This window comes from Taeniopygia guttata, chromosome 7 (assembly GCF_048771995.1).
Source record: "Taeniopygia guttata chromosome 7, bTaeGut7.mat, whole genome shotgun sequence".
NCBI lineage: Eukaryota > Metazoa > Chordata > Aves > Passeriformes > Estrildidae > Taeniopygia > Taeniopygia guttata.
The window spans coordinates 25,773,507-25,800,869 of record NC_133032.1 but is presented as its reverse complement, the minus strand read 5'-3'; the positions used below and the strand labels follow the sequence as shown (position 1 = coordinate 25,800,869).

The 27,363-nt window shown below is 46.7% G+C and overlaps 1 protein-coding gene and 1 long non-coding RNA gene across 4 annotated transcripts in view; both read left to right on the top strand.

The window, feature by feature from the left end:
- LOC115496009 (uncharacterized) overlaps positions 1–15,695 on the top strand; it is a 43,196-nt gene extending 27,501 nt beyond the window's left edge. For 2 of the 3 annotated variants that reach the window (XR_012056815.1, XR_012056816.1), the window contains exons 3-4: positions 11,486–11,592; positions 13,833–15,695. This is a non-coding gene — a long non-coding RNA (uncharacterized lncRNA). Of the gene's footprint in view, positions 1–3,876; positions 5,429–11,485; positions 11,593–13,832 lie in introns of those variants that run through there. The other variant, XR_003961377.4, reaches the window with a different exon arrangement.
- A 1,460-nt stretch (positions 15,696–17,155) lies between these two features.
- Positions 17,156–27,163, top strand: NABP1 (nucleic acid binding protein 1). Its single transcript, XM_030277819.4, has 6 exons — positions 17,156–17,501; positions 17,606–17,744; positions 20,687–20,758; positions 22,093–22,165; positions 22,432–22,498; positions 23,299–27,163. The coding sequence occupies exons 1-6, from the start codon at positions 17,411–17,413 to the stop codon at positions 23,484–23,486; spliced, it is 630 nt and encodes a 209-aa protein (XP_030133679.1). The 5' UTR covers positions 17,156–17,410; the 3' UTR covers positions 23,487–27,163.
- Positions 27,164–27,363: the final 200 nt, after the last annotated feature.

Here is a 27,363-nt window from a genome sequence, read left to right as displayed (position 1 = left end):
CATGGCTCTGATTTACAGGGTGCACAGCAGGTCCCAGTCTCACACCAAGCTTGCACCCCACCTGCTAAGGAGACCCCTTAATGCTCTTGGTTATTTGTCCTGGTTCTCTGTCTCTGTACCTGTTTCACTTAGGTTTTAATTTGCCATTTTTAAAACCTGGAGGTTTAAAATCTGGAGGGAGGAGATTTGTGTGAGCATTTTTAAAAAATATTTTTTCCCCTCAAAGCTTTTGTGAGAGCAGTGCTCAGCTCTGTAGCTCTGTACTGAGGATGCCCCCAGCACCCACACAAGGACCAAACTTTGCTGTCACTGTCTGGTTCAGGGCTAGTCTGCAGAGCCTGGCAGCAGCAGCCTTCCAAACATGTGAGTTGAGCATTCTTACAGTTTGAGTGAAAAAACCTCCCGTCTCTCCCTTCAAAAAGAAACCCACCGTGGTTACTGCAGTAACCATGATCTCATCTGCAGCAGACACGCTGCTGGACAGTCCCTGCTGCACTGGGGAAGTGTTGCTCACGCAAACAGGGCTTGGACAACATTTTCTAAGTTATTCAGGCAACCCTGTTGCCTCAGGGCAGGACTGGCTTTTCTTTTCAAGGCAGGTTCTTGTCCAGCTCTGTGTTTTAAATCTCCAGTGATGAGGAAGGGAATGTTTTTCCTTGTCACAGCTGTTGCCTGTCTCATAGCCTGGGGTGTGAAAAGGATGGTATTTCCATACAGTTTTTATATTCAGTGGTGTAATTGCAGTTCTTGGCTCTGGTTGTTTGATAGATTGAACTAATGACCAGCCATTTGTGTAGTGATCTTTTTTGCCTCCCTTACAGTGTTCTGGGAGTTGGAATATGATTTGGGAAGAGCAGAACTGTGCTGGAGCCTGTGACTTTTTATGGCTGGAGAGCACATGGGCAGACTCAGAATCAGCCTTTTCTTCTCTGTTCTATTGGACTGTGTTCCTGATTTATAAAATTGACTCTCTCCCATGCCTGAAGGTAGTTTCAAATTGCTCTTCTGTCTGACTCAGTTCCTTCTTTTTGGATTTTTAATACTCTGTTGCCAGTAAATAGCAAATCTGTTATAACACTGGGTCATGAGAACTTCTAGGTCTTGAGGAAGAAAGAAATGGCCATGTAAGTAATTGCTGGCCAGAAGGTATAACATGTTTGTCAGACCAAACAAGTCAGAGGCCCATAATGTCTGAAGGAGAAAAGTAGATGGTTGTTTTAATGGAGTTGATACTGGCAGCATGAACAGCAGAACCATAATTTCAGTGTCCTGTGGGAAGTTTTTTTTCTGTTTTATTTATCAGTTTGAGCTTCTGTGTCCTTCTTTCAAGCCCCATCTGGACAGTGCCCCAGTCCATTGCTCCAAGGAGGCTGGATGCAGATGCACCCTATCACATCCTGCAGCAGTACAGAGACAAGGAGATTATTTAGCAGCCTCACGGTACATTTCTATCTCATACGTTGTTCCTTTCAGGTGGTTACAAATGGTTTTACAATGTTTGAACTTGTAATCTATAAATAAAAAGCATAGAGAGTTTACTTTTAAATTTCTTTAGCTCTTAAAGTGTTTTGGTTTTGCTGGTTTCCAGTCAGGTTTTTCCCAAGTAAGCTCTGTGTTTGTTTTGCCTGGGCTCTGCTTTCATTTCTTGAAGCACAGCTTTAGAATTTAAAGTGAGCTTTGCCACTTGGACATAAGGCTTGACTCTCCCCTCTTGCCTCCTCCTCCTCTTCCTCTGCTCTAGGTTCTGGATAGAAGTGAGATCAGCTTCAAGGCTTGGTACAACTTGTTGTGTAGCCTCCATGCTGAGTTTAAGATCTTTAATGGTTGCATGGGTTCCATTAAGAGCCCCCATCCCCAGAAATGCTGCTTATTTTCCCACCCTGCCTATTTCTCCAGTCCTTATCAACATATCGTGTCAGAAGCTAAGCTAATTCCTTCTTGAAGGTATGGAATTTAATGAGGGTTTCTTCATGGGCCCACTTCCATCAGCCAAACCAGGAGGTAAGGACCAAGTCAGGCCCCATAGTCCAAAACCAGCAGCCTGGCTAAGGAAATCCAGAACCAGTAAAGACATTTGAGTCCAAAGCCCTTCAGCCTCTCATGGAGTCTCTGCTCCCACAGACAGCCCAGCAGGGTACCCTGTTGTGCCCCTGCCCAGCTGGGAAGGAAGGTGGCCAGGGAAACAGAAGCCTTGGCCAGCTGCAGCCTCTGCTCATGCTGTGTGTGCCCTTTGCAAGGAGAGATCCCACCTGTGGCTCTGACTGCCTCGGTTATTTGGCTACCTCACACGATTGACAAGCTTAATTTAATTTTTGACTGGTCAAGATTTGGCTGATTTGATCAGTACAATTCTCCAGAGACAAAAAAGAAAAAGCCATTATTCCCACTTCCTGCTATATTTGATTTTGATAAAACAACAGATTAGTTATCACTAAGGTAAAGGCATCAGCTGACCACAGTTTTCAGCTGGAGCATTGTGTATTTAAATGATAACAGGGCTATGTGAGCACAAACACCTTTTTGTTAAAGGTACCTCCTACTAAATGAAATGTTAGATGAAAACTAAATTGTCCCCAGGTAGTTTTAGTCTGGAGTATTTGGGTAATACACAGAGAAACAGCTTATTAAAATGTAAGAAGCAAACAAAAATAACAGTGATGAAAGGGATCCTTGATTCAAAATGATATGGTGTGTCTCAGAGCATTGACATTTGTGTCAATATCGTATTAGCGGTAATCAAATCTCTCATTGTCTGCTGCAATGTAACCAACTCCTCGAGGGTAAAAGTCCATTAATCATGGAGGTGTGCTCTCTGTGCCTGTGTCAGTGGGAAGATAAATTAGGTGGCACTTTGTAGATCTGCTGAAAGAGAGGAGGACATGCATTGAGCATAGATGGAGTAGGATAAGCAAAACCTACTCCTAGATTTTTTCCTTGAAATTCTCCCCGTGCCAAGTCAAATAATGGTCCAGATTGTGCTTTTACTAACTATTCTGCATACTTCTGTGTCACAAGTTTCATTTTAGACCAAATGAAAGTGCATTTCTGTGCTTATGGTAAGAGGTTGTAGGGGGTGAGTTTCTGTGAGTGCAGACTACACAGGCATTTTCACCTTCTTAAAATGGGAGTAACTACATTTCATAGTTATCTTGGTCCTGACAGAAACTGCAATGCTTTCAGCAGGCTCTGGAGACCCAAGTCTGCCAAAGCTCTGCCACAGACCTCCTGCATGATGTTGGCAGATCATTTTGCTCCACATTGTTTCCCCTACTCTTACTGCAGGCAGTGGCACCTCTGCATCCAGAAGGCACAGCCTTAATAACACCTCGTTAATGTTCATGAGATAGATTCAAAGAAAGTAGTTGTGGGTGTGTTTTCTTCATTCGTGAAACTGTGTGAGGATGGGCTGCACAAGGCAGATGCCAGCTGGGTGGATGGGGAGGTCTTAGAGGCTCTGCATGCTGTCCCATCCTCATCCTGGCTGTGTGAACAGCCCTTGCTGTGTGTGCAGCCAGGTAAGAGGAGCCTTGTTACGCCTCTGTTTGGCTGGGAAGGACACTCCTCTTCCCAAGGGAACGGGTGGCCAGGGAACACAAGCCTTGGTGCATGCTGTGGCAGGCCCTCTGCAAAGGAGAGGTCCCACCTGCAGGTCAGGTGTGCAGTGCTGTGTGTGCAGTCAGCTCAGACCTGCAGTTTCTGCGGCCAGGATTACATGCCTGGGGAACTTGACTCTGTGGATCTCTCCCCCCATTAATTCCCCTGTCATCCTCTAGAACATGCTCATCCCAGTGACTTGCTTCCACACAGTTTGCCCCTGCTGTTGTGTGGGCTGTCTGAAGGGGCTGCATGTTTGAGGAGGTGATTTCAGGTTTTAGAGCATTTAAATGGGTGGGGGTTACCTCAGGGATCGGTTTCACCTCACACTGATCGGACCCTCTGCATCTTCAGTTGAAAAGTGGTGACAGGATTCTTTACTTTCCAACATGGAGCTCTTGGTAACAGCAATGCCAAGTGTTACTGCAGTGTACGGAGTGTTGGGGCTCTGCAGTTTAGAAATCTTTGGTTGTCCATAGCAACCTGCAGGCACTGAAATATCGGCTTGCACATATGTGGGGGTTTGAAAAGCTGCTGTTGCTGGAGGCTCCTAGGAAAAGCCTCTCAGCTCTGTCCCTGTGTGGACCTTTTCCCCATTGCCCCCCCCCATCCCATGCAGGTTGTGGCTCCTGCCAGCACAGCAGTTTTAGCAGGCTGCAGGTCCTCCCTAGGAGCATTGCACATGGCCAGAGAGAAGCCAGGATTGAGGCAATGTGTGCAGGACAGTCCTTCCCAGAGGCAGCCCCCATCCAGCACAGACATCAGGGCTCTGATGTCCACCCCTGCACAGAAGACCAGAATTCACTGGTGACTGATGCATCGTAAAAGGCAGACTTGTAGTTTAAATTAGGAAAGAAGCAAAGAAAGAGATCAGAGCCACTCTATCTCACACTCCCAGGCCATGATCTGGGCAAAATTCCCTGTGTCCCAGCTAACAAGCAGGAGGCAGGGGCAGCATCCCAGACTGTAGCCAAGTCATTGGGCCAAAGCAGTGGCTGTGTGACATGACTGAACATGGCAGTGTTCCCCCTCTGCTGCAAATGTCTCGCATTAACATATGGGTCACCCTGCATCTGTTTGTGACCTTGTCCCCCATGTGTTTTGGAGGACCCTTGTGTCAGCCAGCTAGTGCACATTCTATTCTGACGCAGGGTGTTGTGACAGCCCTGAAAGGGTCACTGCCACCTGTGCTTTGTCACTGTCTCACTCTGTAATACACCCCTCTGTGGGGAGCCAGAGCTTGGACCAACTGCTCAGCTTCAGTGAGCCACTTTTGCAATATTACACTATGAAGACATTTTGAGCAGCTTCTGTGCTTTTGGCAGCCCCCAGTCTCTACTGTAATTAGGCTTGGGTGTCTTCCAAAATGACAAAAACTTTAAAAGCCCCAAGCATAACCCTGAGCGAATGTAGGTGGGGCTGTGATCTCCAGGAAACGTCATCCTGGGAGCCTTTCAGCTCCACTGGCCGGTTTACATAATCAAGACCTGACACAGCAAAAGAGAGACTTACAGTCCAATGGCTTCAGTCTTTTAATCCTTATTTCTACCAGTAATCCTTTCTCTGCAAGTAGGCCCTACTTGTCCAAGTAGCTCTCTTGGCTTCAGCAGAGTGTCTTTGGCCTGCCTGTACTTAATGTAAACTAAGATTACTTCTGGCATCTGTGGAATCCTAAAAAACTAAAACAGCAGACTACGATTGAGGGCAACAGGCTTTACAGACCCAGGAGGTCACACTGGAGTTTACATTTGCTGCTGGCAATTCCAAGGGTTTGCTGAAACAGCCACAGCAGATGAATCTCCTTTCCAACTGCAGAATAAACACTGCATGTGGGGTAAATATTAAAGGAATTACAGGGAGGGAGAGGGAGACGGAGAGGGAGAGCGAAAAGGAAGGGAAGGGAAGGGAAGGGAAGGGAAGGGAAGGGAAGGGAAGGGAAGGGAAGGGAAGGGAAGGGAAGGGAAGGGAAGGGAAGGGAAGGGAAGGGAAGGGAAGGGAAGGGAAGGAAAGGAAAGGAAAGGAAAGGAAAGGAAAGGAAAGGAAAGGAAAGGAAAGGAAAGGAAAGGAAAGGAAAGGAAAGGAAAGGAAAGGAAAGGAAAGGAAAGGAAAGGAAAGGAAAGGAAAGGAAAGGAAAGGAAAGGAAAGGTCCTTTGTCAAACATAAATGATGTCGTTTACCTGTAGCAAGTATTGCTTATTGGTGTGTTTTGCAAGTCAAGAGATAAAGCCTTAAATGGGGACAGCCAATGCACAAAGATGAATGCTCTTCCAGCTTTTCAAGTTTTGGGTAATTGTGGCCATGGCTAATTTTCATACCATGATGGCTTAACAGTTATGTGCTTGTGATTGTGCAGCCCAACTCACATGGGAAATGCTTCTTGGAGCCTAATAAGCACTGAGGTGCACATCCTGCATGCTGCCATGGCAACAGCAGGATGCAGGAGAGCTGGGAGGGCTGGCTGCCAGGAGCTGCTGCACTTTGGCAAGGGAACTGCCCTTTGGATGTCCAAATTGGTTTAATTACCAGCTGTGGAAACTACCTGGTGTCTAGTGACTGATTCTTCAAACAAGTGATACCCCTGTGAGCAGAATGAACCCTTTGGTTGCTGGGCCAGCACAGCTGTGTAGTGGGGGGACAGGCAGTCCTGGGGACACTGCCATGCAGTGCACAGGCTGGCAGTGTTTATGCAAAACTGTCAGGCCTGATAAGGAAGCCCAGGAAAGCTGCACCGATGGTTTTCTGGCATTCAATGTCAGATTGTGTTAGGAGGTTTAGTTTTTACCTTGCCTTCCTGGTCACTGCTGATGCCTGTCCATTTTGCTGCTGACAGAGAACATGCAGGACAGCTTTCCCTCCCTGCTGACCTTCTCTGGACAGGGCTGAGTGGGCTTTTGGCAGGAGAGTGGTAACAACAAATTCTGCCCATGGAGAACTGTTGTACTTTGACACTTATTTGTCCCCAGGTGAGGTGTTTTCCTTCCTGAAAAAGATCATGGCTTTGCAATGCTGGGGCTGTGTTTGCCAGGTCAGCCATGAAGAGAAGTTCCCTGCCTGAGCAGCAGCAGTGTCCATGGGAACTGGTGGCTTGGATACCTTGTGTTCTCAGTTTTCCTCTGTGGCTGAGACTTCCAGCAGGGCAGCGACTCCTGTGTTGTGTTGTAGCCAAGGAAACCACATGAGGCCCTGTTGCTGGTGAGGGAGGACAGTGGGATGGAAAATTAAATGGGGGAACATGGTCCATGTAGGAGAACAGGGACATGAAATAATTCAAATTCCTATTTGTAATTCCTATGAAGTACTTTGGCAGCTTGGGCAGGTACATGTTAATTCCAAGATGAAACAAAATCAACTGTTTTGGGGAGTTTTTATATTCTATTTGACAAACTGAAGGAAAATGATTAAATTACCATGGACATGAAACAGTTTTGTTTTGACATAACTGTGCTCAAGCTGTGGTAGAAGGTAGTATTTCCCACTCCTGGGTCTTGACATGAAATCAAGCAAGTGTTTTGCATCAGCCACCACTGCTAATTTCAGTTGCAGGATGCACCCTTAGCAATGGGTTTCCTGCCAATGTTTTGAGCGTTGCTACTGGGCTCAGGGGAGTGATGGTTGACATAAAGTCTGAGTCCTCCGATATAGCACTTCACCCAGTCTGCGATTTACAGCCCAGGCACCTCCATGCCAGATCCAGCCCATGAAATTAGAGGCTGGCTATCAAAACGATGCACTGAGTCTCACACCTCTCTGCTGAGGTGTTGGGTAACCTGGTGAGCTCTCCCAGGAAGAGCCTGCATGGTCGTAATACCAGCATGGAGTGGCTGGTGTGACATATGCTCCACGTGAATGCCCTGCACCCTCTACAGGTGCATCATTTGGCTGAAAACAGACAACACTCATGGCTAATTATGTGTTGCTCTGCTACCTGCTAATTAAGGAAAGCTGCAAAGCTGAGATCTCTGGGGTAGTGACCACCTGACTCAGTGAGTGCAGAGGTGAAGGGTAAAAACTAGGGAGAGAAACCTGGAATGGGTAATACAATAGTGCTTGGTTGGATTTTTTAACCTTCTTTGGGATTTACTGACATTCCTGTTCAGAAATACAGCAATATGTGAGGAATAAAGAAAGGTATGTAAAGACCACAATTCCTAACTCAAGGGAAGTGAACACATTGCAGTAGGAAAAGCCATTTCTTATCTGGCTGGAAAAGAAACCCAGTTGTGTTGGCACATAAGCATTTTGGAAAATTAAATAGCAGGAAGGGAAATGACGCCATGGTTCCACAGGTGTGCAGGGAGGCCATCAGAAGGGAGCACCCGTGCCCTGCAGGCTTCAGAGAAGGCTGAGGGGAACTGCAGGGGTGGCTCCCACTGCTGGGAATTCAAATGGGTTTCATGGGGCTGAGGGGAACTGCAGGGGTGGCTCCCACTGCTGGGAATTCAAATGGGTTTCATAGGGCTGAGCATCCACAGCAGAGGCAGAGCTGAGAAGGTCTCTGACAGACTAAACAAACTCCAACCAGCAATCTCAGTACAATCCCAGAGCAAGATCTCAGTAATGCTCCATGGTCCCTGTACACTGCAAATGTACAGATGCACACCTCTGGCCATGGCTTCACCTTGGTACTTAGGCTGACAAATGCTGAGGGGAGGTTTCTTAATGTAACATATGCATTGAAGTCTCATTATAGTTCCAGCATAGGGCTGGATTTCATAACCAGAATGGTGCCATCAAGCTTCTGAAATTAACATCTGGTTAAAGCCTGCTTATAGGAACTTTTTAAAAACTCTTGATATAACACAAGATAAAAAGGAGCCTGAATATGGAAAACCTGTACAAAAATATTCATGATGTATGTCACTATGTATCTTCTTTTACATGGCATCTGGTATGAATCAGGATATAACTTAGGGGGTTACTGAACTGTGTATTGAGGTGTTGACGCCTCTCAATTCAGCATCACAGCAGCTGAAGCTCTGGCGTAAGGGATGGATGGCTAAATGACAATGCACAGATGATGTGCCTCCTGTGGAAGCATCTATGGAAGATGCTAAATGGGTATTAGATAATATTCATATTATCAGTAATGAAATATCTGCAATACAAAATAACTTTCTTGTGTGCTAAGACTTCAGTATTGTCTGGCTTGCCTGGAGAACATAATGAAACTATGGCACCAATAGATAATACAACTGCAAGCTGAATTAACTGCAGTTTTTGATCCTCTGGATAGATAAAACTTTGTTTTTTCTTGTTAAGCTAAGTTGCAATAATTAATTATTCTTTTGCAGAAAATATATTCTATATTCTAATACCACTCTGCAGCAAAGAGGAGACTCTTAGAAAAGCTTTAAATGTAACCTCATCGAGAAGTATTCTGGGCAGCACCAACATCTTTATGGTTAAAAACACACAAACAATTAGCCCATACAAGAACCGAATCTTTAGCTCTCCTTTGTACATATCTAATAGTAACAGGAAGGGAATGGAGTGACTTGCTACATGAAGACATTACCTTATATTTTACTGTTACTAAAGCCTTTTGTTGGTCAAGGAGACCCAGCAGAGCAGAAACAATAATTATTTCCTGTAGTACTAGTTTTACAACAGTGCACCCAGTTGGCAAACCCCTTTAAATGAAAGCAGTGAAGGCATCTGATGGCTTGGGATTAACTATTTCCCCAGCAGTGCCAGTGAGGAATCACACTCCTCTTTCCTAAAGTGAACCTGCAGTCACTCAATGGATACAAATTAATTTGCATGGGTTAAATCCCCTTTGAGTGCCTGGTGCTTGCTCCACTGGCACTGTTTTCTTGTAGGATCTCCTGGAGACCTAAATGAGGCCTCTAAAGGTTAACCTGTGGCCAGGTGTAGGATGCCAGGAGGGAAGGTTCACCCAGCTGGTCTGAGGCTGATGTCATGCACAGGTAACCCAGAGCTTGTTGCACAGCTTTTGTGCCTGGGATTGCTGTGGGATCATACAGAGCTGGCTGGTTCTGTCCCTGTGTGTGCCATGCTCTTGATGGCTCTGTCCTTGTGTAAGCCATGCCCACGCTGGCTCTGTCCCTGGTGTGCCCTGTCCACGCTGGCTCTGTCCCTGGTGTGCCCTACCCATGTTGGCTCTGTTCCTGGTGTGCCATGGCCACACCAGCTCTGTCCCTGGTGTGCCCTGTCCACGCTGGCTCTGTCCCTGGTGTGCCCTACCCATGTTGGCTCTGTTCCTGGTGTGCCATGGCCACTCCAGCTCTGTCCCTGGGGTGCCATGCCCACTCCAGCTCTGTCCCTGGGGTGCCATGCCCATGTTGGCTCTGTCCCTGATGTGTCCTGCCCATGTTGGCTCTGTCCCTGGAGTGCCATGCCCACATCACCGGCCGTGCTGCCCCTCCTGAGCACGTGCCTTTCAGCTGTGTTTGAATTCAATGTGCAATGCCTGTTGCCCAGTAACTCACTGGCTGCACAGTCCTATTCTGCACTGCCCTGTCTGGATTATTCAGGAATATCTGGGAACCTGTGTTCCTGAACTGTCTGTTATCAGCAAGCCCAAGAGCTGGGGAGCCCTAGGAAGCTTTCACTGTACTCTGTTTATTTTTCCATTCCCTCCCACACCTCACACAACACGGGGCAACAACACAGGATGCAGTCAAATGGTGACCTACAAAGGTCACTGTGAGTAAGGCTTTTTAATTCCTCTTTTAAAAGATCCCAAACTACAACTTGCTTTCAAACAGTACCTTCCCAGGGGTGCTCATTCCAAAGGACCACTTGAAGTACCCATTTTACTTCACATATATTCATGGCTTTCAGATGGAACAATTTCCTTTGTTATCCCACCTGGACAGGAATGTTGTTGTTATATATGGTCATAAAATGGAAGTGAAAATACAAAAACTGTGGTACAAAACCGCTTCTTGTTGCCAGTAGCTCTTGAAATGTGCTGCATCATCAGGTTTGACGTTCTGAAAGAATGTTTTTTTACTTTTTGGCCCAGGTGGATGATTCTTAGGGCTTTTCCTAATGTCTTTAATTGCAGTGATGATATGCAGCTTATAGAATTCTGCAGCAATTGTTTCTCATTAGTCACTGACACAAAGCTTTGCACAGCAGAATCTATCTACAGGTGCCACAGGGGGAAGACAAGAAAGAAAAATGTGTCATACTCTGAGGTAAACAGCTTTACTCCCTATTAGTCTGCCAGAGGCTGAATTAGTAATTGATGAAGCACTTTGCCACGATGAGATTTGTTTAGTCCACTTAGGATTTGTTTTTCTCTGTTAACACAGAGCTAAACAAGCGAGGCTGTGTCTACATGCTCTTCTGCAGATAGGAGCTTGCTCCGTGCCTGGTGCCTGGCAGCTGTGAGCCACATCCTCGGCAGCACGGCTGCCTTGTTTGCACAGCACCGAGGGGAGGGCTAATGTTCCCACAGTTACTCATCCCAGCACCGCACCCCCTCCCTCCAGCAGGTGTTGGAGCTGCCTGTGCCTTGCTAGGCAGGGCAGGCACAGGAATGCAGCTGTCACACACACACAGCGCTGCGGGCAGGCCAGGGGGAGGGCTGGCCACAGCCTTGGGCACGGTGGGGTCATGGCACCTTCAGCCGGCTCTGGCAGTGTGAACAAAGTGGTTCCTCTGCCTAGGGAACATGTCTGTAGGAAGGTTGGGGTTTTACCCATCTTTAACACACCCTATTGCTTATTAAGATTTGAGAAAGGTAGAAGTCCATATTGTTAAGATCACCACCAAAATTTTGGAAAGAAGCCGGCACTGCTACAGGAAAAAAAAAATATATATAGAAAAGAAACATAAATCCCTATCTCAAAGAGTAAATCCAAACCAAATTAAATTTTCAAAGCCTCCTTCTGGACATAAATCCCCTATTTTTCTTTTGAAGGTCAGCATTAGATGATGCAAGAACAAGGCTGAACTTCCAGCCCATTAGGCTCTGCGGAGCCAGAGATGTGTTGTGTCTGCGTACCTCCCCCAGGCACTGGAGAAGAGGTGAGATGTCAAACCCCTCCTGCAGTGGAAGGAGTTACAAGATCCTTATCATCTTCAAGGGAACAGGCTGCTGCCAAGGGTGCCATGGGAAAAGCTCATGGATTGCAGGAATCACTCCTAGAAGAGACAGGGCTGGCAAAGGAGAAGGCATTTAAAAAGCCTTCTGAAATGTTGCCTCCTCTGGCTAAAACTGACAGGCAAGGGCTCACCTTGAAGGCACCTGAAGGGCTTCTGAGCCACTTCAGACAATGCCTCAGTGCCAACTGTCCTGTGTGAAACAAGGAACTTGGCTCAGTCAGGAAGGCAGAGCTTTCTCAGAGCCCAGTGTCCCACAGGAACTGCCCTCATCCTCCAAGTTGCAGTGTTTGTCTCTTCTATCAGCCTAGGCAGTGGGACAGTTTAAGGGATCACTGCATTTTTGTTGGCAAAAAGCTGGTATTTTCCCTATGTAAGCAGGAGTTACTGAACTGGTTTAGGTGACTGTGACTGGAGTCCCTGCAAACAGTGTGAGTTATTCTGGCACAGCTACAGTGGGAGAAGGCTAATCCCCCCATCTGCACTTGTTAAACCTTTTAATTAAAGATTACTTTGATGAAGGTGCAAGGCTGAGAGGTCAAGGTTTTGCTACAGCACTCACCAGAGACCAAGAAACAGCAGTAGTGAGTGGTAGTGGGTTTTGAGACTTGTCCATTTGAAGTGTAGTGGAAAAGATGAAGAGGCACCAGCTCCTGTGCTCTCCATCTGTATGGGGCAAAGTTAGACCCAAATTCCTCTGGCTCAAGCTGATTCCCAGCTGAGCAGGAAAGGTGACCTAGAACTGCCCCACATCAGTGATTTCATGTAAGTCTCTGACTGATGTGTGAGGGATTCATCAAAAGAGGGAAATGAATAACTTCCAAAAACACCTGGAGGACTGGGTTCTTAGATGAAAGCATGTGCTAAAATGTGTGGAACCCAGGAAAAAAAAGGCTACATTTGTGCAGCCACATGGGCACATAGCTCCTCTGGAAAGAATAAGAATGCTGCGAATTCTGATTGTTTGCTTGCCCTTTTTTTTTTTTTCCCTGTGGTATTTACAGTGCCCTGATGCTCATTCAGTTTTCCTAGCTAACAGCTAGGGAGGTAGATGGAGCTGCCTGGAATCCTGACATCAGACACTTGACAGGCACTTCCTGCTTCAGGCATCCAGCAGGAGGGCAGCAGGCAGCTTGGATGTGTTCCTATGTCAGGAACAGGACCCCAACAGAGTGGGATTTCCACAATGTACCTGCCCCACTGACTTCTGGAAGAAGTTCCTCTCAAACCTGTGTGTCATTCCCAGGCATCACTCCTATTTTCCTGGGGAAATACTGACCCTCAGAATATGGTGTGTTTGAGATGCTGAAGACACCAAACTACTGTTTGCTGGGGTCTCCAGACTGCCAGACTGGCTGCCAGCTTGTTAAACACACACTGATGTGCCATTAGGGAGCTGAAGTGTCATCAATGTTATAAACCTGAACCTGTAGCTTAATTTAGGGGCTTGTCAGACATACGGTAATAGGCTGGTAAGGCTTGGTGAAAGGTGGCGTTTGCAGGCATCTGTACATTTTTAATCTCTGTATACAATAAAATATTACATATTAGCTTTTGCTCTTGCTGGCAGATTTGTTGTGGGAAGATCTACTTTGGGACTCCAGTAGCACTGAATACTGAGCAAGTGACAGAAATAGGGAGTTTGGAGCAATGTCTCTGCTGGCGTAACTCCATTGCAGCCAGAGGGTGAAATCCCAGCCCTGTTGAGATGCACGGGACTTGTGCCAGGCTTCAGCTGCTGAGAACTCTTTTAGCAACTCAACCCTGATTTTGCTTTGGACTGAAACCTCCCTGTGGATCTCAGCCTAGAAACACTTGCATCTTTCACACAGAAGAAAAATGTTCTGCAGCAAGCAAATGAGCTTGGAAATGATTTAAACTTCATCAGTGGAGCTCTAGCTATAGACATTCACTGTAGGCTAAATTTGGTTTGTGTGGTAAGACATGAAGGTGCTCAGAGACACTCATCTCCCTCAGTGATGGAAGGGCTCATGCTTGGCTGCAATCACAGTTTATTTGACATGCTCCCTGTTACTCCTGTGAATGGCAGGAGCAAAGTTTTGGTGCTTTCAGTGTAACTCATTCATGCAGTCAGTGCTCATCAACATTTTCAAAAGACCAGGAACCCTAGATATTGACAATGTACTTCTCTCTTCTCTTTACAGTGTATGTTGCTGTCCTGGCATCCCAGCTCCTTTTCCAGGCCTATCCATTGCTCCAGAGTATTTGCTGGCAGCTCTTGAGGATGCAGGCACACCTGCATCAAAGTGCCGCTCCTGTTTGTGGGACTACAGCCCCAGAAAGGTCGGAGAGCTGGTGCTTCCATTACCCACGGCTGTGACTTGATAACCTTATGGTTCTGAGGTCAAAAATTAAGCAGGAAAAGAGGGGCTGGAAAACCAAAATAAATTAATAATAATTCTGATTTCCTTATACATTTTAAAGAAGCAGAATGGGGAAAACTGTTTTGCTTTGCAGGTCACTTTCACAGCAAACAGGAATCATTCAGCTACTGCTGGATAATACCAAGGGCTCTCTCAGAGGCTGACAATTGGAATGATTAAAAAAATATGAGCAAGATTTTAAGTGTCTCTTTGAGAAACAAGCAGAGCAAAATTGTTCATCAGTGGTGGAACAGACACTGTAAACAATGTATTTAATGAATCTGGAAGGATCTTGTAAGGGAGCAGATGACCAGCTCTGTCTTTCCAGCACAGCTCCAGTCCCTTACAGGAGTTTGTGACCTTGCCTTTCTATCCCACACATCAAGCTTTCTGCAGCTGTGTCTCTTTTTGCATTTTAGAAAACGGGAAATATTTCACAGAATCACAGAATCAATGAAATTGGTTGGTGATCTAGCACAGGTTGCCAAGGATGGTGTCCAGTTGGGTTTTGAGTATCTTTATGGAGTGAGATTCCACCACCTTTCTGCACAACTGACTTGTTTTGGGGCATTCTCACAGTAAAAAAAAAAAAAAAAAAAAAAAAAAAAAAAAAAATTGTGTTCAGGTGGAATCTGGTGTATCTGGTGTTTCAGCTTGTGTGTCTCACCCTGTCAGTGTGCACTACTGAGACTGTCTGCCTCCCTCTTGTTCTCTGTGCTGCGGATGGACCTTGGCAGCACCTGCAGGTAATCTTGGAAAACCAGGCAGCTTTTCTGGATGCTGTGATCTCCAGAACCATGTCACAAGCAGATCCCTGAAGAGGCCAAAGTCTGCTCTTCAAAATCAGAGTTTTCTTACCTTTTGTGCCACTATCCCCTCTCAGGGTCCTGAACTCCACTGTCTCGCAGGCACTGGACCAAATACTGACCCACCTTCACATTTGCAAGCAGTTCTTCTCTGATTCTGAGGTCCAGCAGAGCACCCTTGCTGATTAGTTCCTCGATCAGCCATGCCAGGGAGTTGTCAGTGTGCTCCTGAACTTGCCTAGATTGCTTGGGCCCCTCCCGCTGTGTTGTCATTTCTAGCTCAAATCTCTTCCTAGCAGCTTCAGAAGAAACCTTGGTATAAAATAAATCCAGTTCCTCCATGCTTGCTGCTGGTTCCTGCGCTCCCTGCTGCAGGCCTGGTGCAGCATTTCCAGGTGTGCTGGCTGTAAGCTGGCTTGGAGCCCACATCTGGTGTCCTCTGCCCCTCTGGGGCACCAGCACTTGCCTTCCTGGACAGATGTTCACCCGAAACCACCTCACCGGTGATACACCACAGCACACAAATGCTCTTGGTGAAGTGTTTTTGTGTTTTCTGCTTTCCAGCTAACCACACTTGTGACTTCCTTTCTGCTCAAGGCTTTTCATAATGTGAATAAACTTTCTTAACTGGTTGTTTTGGGGGGGGGTTTCCTTGAAAATTGAAGGGTTCTCCTCAAATCTATTATACTTGGGGCTGAAAACACAGGATACAAAATTATTCTTTCCAAGGGCTCTAAATAGATGTGGCAGACAAAAGGAAGAAGTGAAGGCGGAAAAACCACCTATGTATGAAAAACTGTTACCAGTTCTAAATAAAGGTAAAAGTATTTTTGTCCAACCTTTGCTAGAGACACTGTCATTCCTAGAGTTTGGTTTGAAATCTTTCCCAAGTGACTAAATTAAAGCCATTCATGTACTGAAATACAGTTGATGACTCTGAAAGTTTTAGTGCTACCGTATTATAGATCCCACCAGAGGATAGGCCCCTGAGGGAGTCTGTCATTTCCCTCATCCGCACTCACTGAAGGGTTCAGTAGAGAAGTGGATTGAGCTCTTGGGGGGCTTTAAGCAAACTCTCAGATTCCTGCAGTATATTTCATTCTGAGCCCTGAGTGGCACCCAGCAATGCTGCTCTGCTGCCTACACACAAATATTGCTCAGAATTCCTTGGGCCAGAGCTCCCGTGTGGCAGAATGTGTGGCCAGGCATTTCACAACTGCTGTCATCTCTGGATTTCTGCTCGCACAAATAGAAAGGGAAAGCCCAGCTAGCTCGGTTTGGCTCTGACAAGGAGCAGCAGCGCACACACCCTGCTCTAATACCCTTCCTGAGGGGGAGAGCTGCTTACAGGACCACCTGCACGTGTTTGGGCTGCTCTGTGGCACAGTTATTTCCTTGGGACCCACCAGCCAAGGGAGTCAGAATGCCTGTGGGGACTTGTCCACCACCTCCATGGCTTCTTGCCTGGAGAAGCTGCCCTTCCCTCGTATTTTACACTCTGCCTACAGCCAAGCTCAAGGGAGTAACACATATCCTCTAGAAACTGGCAGCAGAATTCAGATCCTTTGAGAAACCTTTTTCGTGTTTATCACGATCTAGGCTCACATTTTGAGCACAGGAAGGCTTAAAGCAGGCTCCTGCACAACCCCTGGCTTTCCCTACATGTCAGGGGCAGGATGGTGCTGTGTAGCCCTGCCAAACCCTGAGGTGCCCCACACCTGACACCAGCCTTTTCTGCGTGGTGGAAACCAACATCAAATCTCTTCAGGAAAACAAAAAAATAACTCACAAATCTTTATTTCTTTATCCCTAGTGAGGTAGGGCTGAACCGCCAGGAAATCGCCCTCAGGGAAACCTGTGACCAGGCTCCTCTCAGTGTTACAGCCGGGGCTTAAAATGGCGCGGAAGGGCAGCGAAAGGCTCCCTTACTCCGCGGCGCCGCAGCAGCTGCTCTCGGGGCGCCGCGGGGCTGCTGCCCGGAGGAAGGGCAGTGGGTGGGCGAGGGGCTGAGGGGAAGCTGAGGGGAAGCCGAGGGGCTGAGAGGCGGCAGGGCGAGCGGAGGGAACACACCCGAGCACACGGAGCACACCCAAGCGGGCAGCCCCAACCCAACAGCGGCAGCGCCCCGGGAAGGAGAAGATGGCGGCGGCAGCGTTGGCCAATCAGCGCGCGGCGCCGGCTCGCGCCCGCCCGTTACCCACTCCCGGAGCTCCGCGTGCCCCGGACGATTCCATTCGCCGCAACCGCCCCCTCCCGGCGCCCGGGTTGGTGGCGCCCGGCCGGTATAAAGCGGAGCGCGGCGCACGTGTGCTCCTCAGTGCCGGCGGGAGAGGGAGGCGGGGTGGGAGCTGTGCTGGTGGTGTCGGTGTGGAGAGGGAGCGGTGGGGGTCGGGCGTGCCGCACAGTCACCGCACAGCCCCTCGGTGCTCGTGTCCCTGTCCCCTGTGAGGGTCACCGGTGCCCCCCCCCGCCCGGCCCCGCTCTGCTTCTGCTCCCCCGCGGGATGCGGGCTCGGCCCGCCCCGCTAGCCGTCACCCCCGCGCCGGCCGCAGCATGAGCGCGGCAAGCGACACGTATTTCCTTATAAAAGACATAAAACCCGGACTGAAAAACTTAAATGTCATCTTTATTGTGCTGGAGATCGGTAAGTGGCGCCCGGCACGCCCCACCCCCGGGCCGCCCACGCGTGTAACGGCGGGCGGGGGGGCGGCGGCGCCGTGCCCCCCTGAGCCGCGCTTCTCCCCGCAGGGCGAGTCACCAAGACCAAGGACGGGCACGAGGTGAGGTCCTGCAAGGTGGCGGACAAGACGGGCAGCATCACCATCTGCGTGTGGGACGAGATCGGCGGCCTCATCCAGCCGGGGGACATCATCCGCCTGACCAAAGGGTGCGTACGGGGCCGCCCGCCCGCCGCGCTGCCCGCTGTCACCTCGGGGCCCTCCCGGGCCGCGGGGACACGGCCGCCGCCTCCCACCCGCTCCCTGTAACCCAGCCAGCGCCCTGAGCTCACTGCCGCATTAAACCCACCTTCCCCAGGCCAGAACGTGCCTAGCGTGAGCGTACAGGCGAGGAGGGGCTTGGGTGTCTAATGAGGAGGTGGTGGTGAAAAGATTTGTGTTGGCTTTAAAAAGCGTCCTAGGAAAATACTTCTGGGGCAGGGGGGAATGCAACAGTCAGTCCTGGCCTGTAAATCAAGCAGGGGAAGTCCAAAGCGTGTTCTTATTTTCACAGCTAATTCTTTCCTCTCGCAGTCAGCTCCCTAAAGAAAGGTGAGGATGATTACATGTCACACAGAAAAGTTGCTTTTCATTGGAATGATGTAACAAAAGTGACAGGCAGAGGAGGGCCTTTTCAGTTTCACTATAAAAGTTCATTCTAGGGCTACACTGTAGAATGTGTTAATTTGTTTAGGTGCAAATAATTCCTCAGAGGTAATTTAATTAAAAAAAGAAACAAACCCAACCCCCAAACTTACTGTGAGAATGTTACAGACAATCTGAAAATCCTTTTCCGTGTCACTTAAATTGTCACTAGCTAAGTCGTAGTAAGTTTCATTTGAGTTCTTCATGCCAGTTAGGTTGCACTTTTAGAAATCCATTACACCGATCCTTTGGCCTACAGGACGCCAGGATCTGCAGTGTGTGTAAGGTCCTGTTAATTTGTTTTTGTGAAAAAGTAGGTGAAAGGCAACTCGGGCTGCTAACTGAGCTGCTCTTAAGTTGTTCTTTTGAGTGTAATTCTCAGTTCTGGACTGAAATTGCATGACCCTTGCCACCAAAACTACAGCTTCCTCCTATGCAAATGTCCTTTTACACGAAATGGGCTGACTCCTCAGCAGAGGTGGTTCTGGGGAAGGCTGCTTGCGTGGAGAGCACGTGGAGCACAGGGATGGGTGGAACTAAACCAGAGCTCTGGGCCAGCACAAAGCCCCGTGTGTAGATGACATTGAAACAAATTAAGAGCAATACTGTTCAGCTGCATTACTGTACTCCCTTCTGTGACTGGCTTACTGTAACTGCTCTGGTGTTTCTGTGCAACGAGTCATGGCATTGTTTAACGTAAAAAACCGAGCTTGCCTTGTATGTATTAAATTTATGAGCTGACATCACTGATTCTGGTGGGTGGCAAAGTCATGCCTTCATTTACATGAATTGCATGCTCCCTCAGGACTGCGGCGGGAGTGAAATGGCAAAAGCTAAATCCATTCTGGTTTGGCTCTCATCTTCAGAAAACTGGCCTCATGCTGGCATACAGGGTTCTCCAAACACAATTTTATATTTAAACATAATTGGGTGTTGCCATTGCAAGGCAGGTAAATTTCAGCTCTGTAGGCCAATATGGCTTCATAGTGCAGGGTGCCCTCTGATGCAAGCAGAAAAGCTTACACAGGCACCACCAGTAATTGTGCCTTTTTTTGCCCCTTGCTGAATTTCAAGCTGCAGATGCATTCCTCTGCAAAAGCAGACACTTGCTTACTTTTGTCACTGGATGGTGAACCCATTTACAGGAAGCTGTTGTACTTAGTATTTTTAAATTTGAAATTAGTGCTGGAGTTTAGTGCTTTATGGCCAGCTCTTTTTGAGATTAAAAACCAATGCTTGCATATGTGGACTAACTTTGTGCTGGGGGTTGTTAGTCACAGGGTTTGCTGGGTCTTTTCCCAGTAAATGTATATTTGACTTACATTTATTGTTTGGTAGCTCATTTCCTTTGTTTTCTGCCACAAGACTGCCTGAGTAGCTGGTTATTAAAGGTTAAGCAGTGAGGGAATCTTTAAAGTGAATCTATGAAGTGAAGAACACTAATCCTTGTTCCGGATGGAAAGCTCCCAAGATAGTATCTGCAGTTACAGCGCCTGTGCTTTCCCGCTGAAGTGCAGAGAAGGTTATCACTGCACTGGCAGTGCTGTCCTCTCCTGCCAGCCTGACTGCCCCGGTGCCTCTTCAGGGCCCTGCCTGTGGCCTGATGTCTCCCAGTCTCAGCAGATAAGGCCAAGGGCAAGAGGAAGGTTTGTTATCTCTGTTCCAGAGTGGTGACTCCTGTGAGTGCAGTTGCTGAGGCTGCCTGTTCCTGTGCTAGGAGACGCCCATATTCTTTTTAATTCCCTTGCACTGTGCCTATGTTCTGGTCTGCATTTTCCTCATTCTCTACACCAACATGATCTCCTCACTGAAGGGAACAATTACAGAGAAAATTTTGTATGGCTCAGATTTCTGTGCTTGAAGTCAAGTGCCACCATAAAGAATAGAGTGCACTCACTCTGTCTTTGTAAGGGAACGTTCCTGGAATCAAAAACTGATTTCAGTGTGTTTCCATTCATCACTTAGAGTTTGATGGCAAAACTTGTGCCTTTAAAAAACCCAGTCTGGTAAGGACCTATATTAAGAATGGAAGCACTTTTGATCATACACATGCAGTAGCAGTAGCTGTTCTCCAGCAAGCAAAGGTGATTCTTCCTGGCTCCTGCTGAAAGCAGAACTGAGAGTTGTCACCAAATATAACACAGATACTGCTTTTGGCAAAATGCCTTTTCTCTGCAGGACAAGTCGTAAGGGTTTTTCCAGTCAACAAAAGAGCATCCAATCTCAAAATAATTGGCTGCTTTCCTGGAATTGTCAAAGGAGTCTGCTGAGCTTCCGGTAACTTTAGCTAGAAGTAGAACGTGGGGATCTGTAAACCATTGGTGTTGGTGACATTGAGGAACCTGGGAACTTTTTTAGTCCATGCTGGTGTGTAATACTTGTTAAGTTCCTGGAAGATAGCATGCTTCCACTTCCTCTGTCAGCTCATTCACTAAGAAACTGCTTTACTTCTCCTTTCTCTGGCCAGGTACGCATCTCTGTGGAAAGGATGCCTGACACTTTACACGGGACGAGGAGGGGAGCTGCATAAAATTGGGGAGTAAGTATTGTGTGTTCATACCTCTCACAGAGTGCTATGGTAAGTATGAGACCTGGTAACTCTTAGGAAATGGAATTCAGGGCAACAAAAGTGTGTTCTCGGTTGTGGACGTAATGAGCTCTAACCCTGTCTGGACTGTAGGTACTTTGAGGGAAATCAGCCTCCATCATTGGTGCAGGTCTAGGAGGAGGAACTGTATAAATGACAATCTTCTTTGCTTACCTAGGCCTTATCTTGATTAACCACTTCATTTTGGTGGAAGCCTTTTGTATGTGTGTCATCCTAGAGGGACAGGCAGTGCAGAGAAGGAAGAGCAAGGTCACTCCAGTGAATCATATCCAAGCAGAAGCAAGCCTCATTAAACCTGCTTTAAACTGCCCGCAGACTGGGGCGAGAGCTCCTGCCTAAGAACAAACATGACTGACATAGTTGAGCAATAGAAAAAAAAACATTTTCTAACCAGAAGAGTACTTACATTGTTGCACAAAGTGCTGTGGGAAACCTTGTAGCCATCAGGGAAGTGGGGCTCTGGGATTGCTACATATCCTCCTTTATGGTTCAGAAATGCCCAGTGTTCAGATGGATTTACACAAAAAAAAAAAATCTACAGATTGTCTTGTACAAAATCCATTACCTCAGAAGTCACCCAGCTGACTTGCTCTCCAGCAGGCTGGAGTGATGAGAGTATTATCTGAGTTGTACCTCCCAGCAGCAGGTGGGAGCTCCACTTGTGTTTAACCATTCCAAGCAGTGTAATGATCCAGATCTTTCTTCTTCTCTGCCATAATTTCCATGTTGTGAGTTGATGAACCTATTCTGCCATAGTCCCCTTGAGTGGAAAAGGGTGCTTTGAATTTCATTGCCTGTTTCGGGCTCCTCTGTGCTGTTACTGTTAATGGGGCAGTGCACAGTGTGGGAGTGTTTTCTCTAGAGGTGTAATGCAGTCCCTGTCTGGGAGCAGGCTGGGTGACTCAGTGTCTCCGGTGACCTTGTGAGTGGGTGCTGGACAGGATTATGCAGCTGGAAGAGAGACAAAGGGAGCCCTTTCATCACCTTTTGTTTTATTTAGGCCAGTTTGCCTCCTTGATTAAATGAATACTTGCCTCTGCTTAATTGAAATGCCCTCACCAGGAAGATGTGGCAGCCTCACCACAAGCCTATAAAGGGATCAAAGAGCCTTTTAATACCTACGGATATTTTCTGAACAGTGGGGTCTGGAGTAATTACTTCTATCTGATGGGATGTGTCAAGAATATATGCTCTGTGAATTGTGGAGTTGAGAACTCTGTTAAAAATGGCTTTAGAACTTTCTAATAATCCTGATTTCTTCCCAGGTTCTGCATGGTGTACTCAGAAGTGCCAAACTACAGCGAACCCAACTCGGAACACGTTGGGCAGAGCAAGCTGGTATGTTAAACTTGTCTGAGGCTTCTGGTCTAAAGTGCTCTTTGTTCTGAATATTTCACACTAGGCTGTGATCAGATGTGACTCTTCTGCAAAAAGGGACTCAGAGATATATAGCTAAAAATGAGCCAATAATTGAAGTAGCAGATAAATTCCATGTGGAGCCACTGTAAGAACACAGAGGGGAAAAAATCAGCCCCTTTCTTTAAAAATGTGAATTTTCTTTCTCTGATCCATGTCTTTTTTTTTTTTTTTACCTTTCTCTAAAGGCACAGGGTGAACAGAATAATATTTCTGCATCAAGTGGTATGGGTACTTGTACTTTTGGGCCACTGGGTAAGTTTTTTTCAGTTTGTAGAAGTGAAAAAATGAGAAACACTTAATGGGAATAGAAATTTATTTCAAGGGGTCTCCATTCTTGGAATGAAAAAGTGTACTAGGCTCTAAAAAGTCATTCAGACTGGGGCCAGAACTTCAAGCATGTAAGCATGAACATTTCCTGAAACTATTTTTAGGATTTCTCCTGTAGGAGAGAGGAGGAGATTAGAATATTTGAGGTGCCTATATCACATAAGGGGTTTTGACTAATCTTAAATTGTTGTGATACTTTTCAAAAGTTTTTTGCAAATTCCGCTTGTTTAAACTTCCTGAGACATTGGCTTTAAAAATTTCTTCAGTCTTGCTAGACATCATGGCTTTCCTGCCTGGTTAGCTCATGAAAACAGATGTGGTGGTAATCTGAATTTCAATATTTGACTTACCCAGATAATTTTGTGCTGTATTTAAACACAGAATCTTAAGTATGAAAATGTTTCAAGGCTTTGAGCAGGTGTAAACTGAGAGGGAACCTTAGTTCCAGCCTGCCTACACAATGCCCATACTCAGTAGCTGGTGTTACACAGCTATTATCGTGACCCTTCTTGCTATAGTTGAAAAGGGATGGAGGGAAGGTAGTTTGGGAGGGGAAGGGTGAGCTGTGATTTGGGGTCTTGCAGTGCCAGAGAGGTTTTTCCTTCTGGTCTTCAGGGTTTGGTGTTTACTGCAAACTCCATGTATTCCCATTTTGGTAAACTTATGTCAGGAATCAGTGATTTCAACCCATGGAACTGGTGATAACGTTTTGTTTGTCTTTTTAGGAAATGGTTTACAAACTGGACCTGAAGCAAGTGGATTTCCATTCACATATAACCATGGCCACATTTATGCAGGTAGTGGGAGAGGCAATGGACGAGGACCTGTAAATCCAGCACCAGCAAATAGTGCTCAGCCTCTTCCCCCTGCTGTCAGTAACGGGAGGGACCCACGCAGGGCCTTTAAAAGATGACTATGCCAAATGTGGTTGTACAGCTCGCTTAAACTCTACACTCTACTTGAACACTTACTGCACTTTTATTTATAGTTAACTGTGAACCAGTTTGTCCTTTGGTTTTTTTTAACCTTTTGGTGTATGGAGCAAACTTGATGTGATCTATTTCTTGTTTTGCATCAGGGAAGCACAGTGAGTCTTCCCCGTACATAAAGGGGGTATGGGGAGAAGGTGGATATGAGGAAGTAAGGGTCACAGGTGAAAATATCTCAATTAAAACTCAGTGCCCTTTGCTAAACAGAAGAAAATTTCAGTTACATACATGTATTTCTGTTGGTCAGCCATGTAGCCTTAATAGGTCTACTCTGTCCTGTACACACATGTCTTGAATTCCGTGAGGGATAACGGGAGCTCTTCGTATGGGAAGAGAAATGAAGGAAGAGCAAAAGCACTCTCGTGTGAGCTAGGTGTCCTGGGAATGAATATAGCTTCTGAAGCAATAAGTGTAAGGAAATGGTGGTGCCAGACCTAGTGGTGCCTCTGGAATCAGGGAATGGGTAGCTTGGATCAAAGCTGAAGATGCGGTGAGTGTTGTGAAGCTTGATCCTGATTCCAGAAAGGTGTACACTACTTGAAAAATTCTCTCTAAACACCATTATCACTGTCAAGGAAAGTGACAATGATTTTTGCTTTGGATAGAAGCATGGATAGTGGTTCTTGCTTTGCATGAGATAGCAGAATAGGAGGATCTAAATTCAGACAGTGTTGGGAGATGCGCTTTTTGTAGCCTTTCCTTGCGTAAAAGCCCAAGGTTACTTTGCAGGAGCCTGGATTTCCAGGAGTGGACTGTTCTCAAATGCTGCATTACCCATCTCTTCAATGAGTCTGCCTACTCCTCCTTCCTTCATTCACTTCTCCGAATAAATTGTGTATTAGATGAAGCTGTATATGTGGATTGCAGAGGTACTGGCCAAGCACACAGCTGCACTTGTGATGCTGTTAAGCTTTCCTTCCTCTATTTTATATGAAACATGAATTATCCCTTGAAGAGCTCTCTCCATATCCTGGGAGACAAGTAGCTGGTTTTATTTCTGAGATCACAAATGCCTTGACTCTAGATGAGAGTCCAGTGCCATATTTCAGATCAGCAACTCGTAAACTGAGGTGTCATACTGGATTCATCTGTTTAACTCTTCTTAACTGACCTCTCAAATAAAAAAAAAATTGCACTAACCACATCAAAAACAAATCTAACTTTCTTTCTGTCAAGCCATAAAGACTTCATGACAAAAGGCTGTTTTTGAATTGTGAGTTGTCTCTGTGGTCATTCATGTTACTCGAATCTACCGATGTGTTACTAATGTTTACAAGTTGTTTACATTTGATACTTTTTGCTTTTGGTACTCTATCGTGGTCTGTTAAAAATTGCTTCTAATTGGTGCAAGTTCCCTGCTTGGTGTGAAATACTGAACTTTGAAATGCAAGCATCAGCAACGACAGAGTGCTGAAGGGAGGTTGAGAGACCTGTGTGCCGAGACACCTGAGGGCTGTATGTCTGTACTTTGGTAAAGTGCTTTCCTGGTACTTCCATGTGGAACTAGTGAAACTTGTTTTGGACACAAGAGGGTGGCATGCCTCAGGAGATCCCCTCTGCATGCTGCTGTGGAAGAATTCTTGTCATTGGTGAAGCAGAAAGCAGGCATTTCTGGGGAAATGGTGTAAGGAGGTGACATGTAACTCAGGGGCATTTAATTACTTACTTGTTTAAATAAATGTGATGTATAGTCTAGATGCATGGAGAACCTTCTTCTGCAGTGTTGCTCTAAGACATAAGATATGCTTGTGAGAAGGAAGCCCAGAGGACTTCTAAACCCAGGAAGTATCTGTGATATGTTCCAGAGGTACATAAGATGTAAGTATGGTGTGAGAGCCATGCTGCCCAGTCAGTAGGAGCTGTAACGTTAGCAAAGTGAACCGTGCAGGTGATGGCATGGTGGGGTCTGTGTTCATTGGACTATTCCAGTGTGGATCTCAAGTGCACACTGGTGGTCTTCTCTGGCATAAAGAAGTTAAAATCAAGGTCAATCCTGTGTTAAGTGTGTGCTGAGGTGCCTGATGTTTGTAGCTCTATGCATCTGAGCTTTTATTAAGCTAATAAACAGAATACTTGTTCACAAATTCCAACTAAAAAATGATATGATTAATGCTAATAAGAAGCACAAGAGTAAAACCCTGCAGTGAAGTGGATGATTGATGTGCAGTCAGGAGGAAAGAAAGCAAGAGACTGGTCTTCACATTCTCAAGGTTAGTAACATTCCTGCTTTCCTGTTTCTTACATTAAACTATTGCAGTTTATTAATAAATTTTTACTTCTTTGCAGGGGAAGTCTGTGCCCTGAAATGGACATGAACTTAAATATAATTTTTCAAGGTCCTCTGATCTTCCACTGAACCTGTGACAAAAGTTGTTTTCCTCAGAGGTATCAGTGTCAAGATAGTGAGCGCTCAGCTTGCAGAGGAATCTGGGAGCCTTGCAGCTGTTGGGATCATACCACCTTGGTTCAGAGACACAGACACACACATCTCTGTGCAAACAAGCAGTTGTGAATTACTGTGACATGCTAAGGCAGTTCTCAGTGCTCGGTGATGAGGTCAAGGAGTCTCTTTACAGATGTTTTCCTATTAATGGTTAGGCTGCACTTAGGATAGTCTCATTCTGGATAATACAAATTTCCAAAGGAAAAAAGGTGTTCATGTACCCAGACACAAACTGCACAGTGCTGAAGTGCTGCTGAGTAGTCCCCATACACTTGAATCACAAGATGCCCTTTTCTCATCACCTGACAACAGCTCCCCCTCTCCTACCTGCCCCAGGACAAGGACTGATGGCAGAGTGGCAGTGGAAAAAGTTCTGCCGTATTTCTGCTGCCATCTGTTTTTTCTGTCCATCCTCTGCATGAATCACCTTGATTTGAAAGTGGCAAAGCAGTCCTGTACAGTATGCATAACTTTGGGTACAGGAGAAAGTCACCCCATGTCCACAGTGAAAATGGGACGGTGCTATAAGAACAAATATAAATACTGGACCAAAATGCAGTGCCTGAAATGTAATCTGCCTTCACAACTTGTTTATTTAATTTTGGCCTTAACTTGAAACTGGCAGGTTGCAGTCCTGTGCTCTCCAAATAAGGCTCATCTTTAGCATCACAAATCCCAGGAAGGGTGTCTGCAGTGAGTGCTGCTTCTGCAAAGCCCTGATGGGTGGTACCAAACACCTTCTCTACCTCAGTGCAGTGTCTGCACAGCCAGCCCCCATAGCGGCACTGCAGGGCTGTCCACCGTGTTCTCCGGCCAGGGCAGTGTGCAGGAGACAGCTGCTGCTCCCTGAAACCCCTTAGGTTTTTCACAGACATTGAACCTTGTGTCTTGTAATGACCTGGCTGCTGTGGCCATCTTCTGCAGCTCATGTACATACTCCTGAAACAAGGGGTCTTTTCCTCACTGTAAGGCAGGTTTTTTAGGTAACTCCAGAAGTACTTTTATAGGACTAGGAAGTAGTAAAAGCAACGGGGTTGGGAGTGTTTCTGGGGAAGTCTCCTGGGCTCCTTCACGGCCCATGTGTTTTCACCTGCCAGGTCGCTCCCTTATTTCTCTAATGCTTGTAGCTGTGCCCAGTCAAACACGCTCCTTGTCCTTAATCCCCGAGCCGAGCAGTTATTTGTATTTGCACTGCGTGCGTGTGTCCGGCGGTGCTTTCCCACGGCATCCCGGGAGGTGCCTTGCAGCCTCCCTGCAGCCCTTGCTGGCAGCTGGTCAGTGAATCTGGGGAATTGCATGCACCCGTGCATGCTCCTGGGGAGGCTGCAGGGCTGGGACTGCCCAGCCCGGAGCTGCTG

Coding starts and splice junctions, on each gene's coding strand:
- NABP1 (XM_030277819.4), top strand. CDS start 17,411: ATGAGCGCGGCAAGCGACACGTATTTCCTTATAAAAGACATAAAACCC. Junction 20,759..22,092: donor GAGCTGCATAAAATTGGGGA/GTAAGTATTGTG, acceptor ATTTCTTCCCAG/GTTCTGCATGGTGTACTCAG. Junction 22,166..22,431: donor ACGTTGGGCAGAGCAAGCTG/GTATGTTAAACT, acceptor CTTTCTCTAAAG/GCACAGGGTGAACAGAATAA.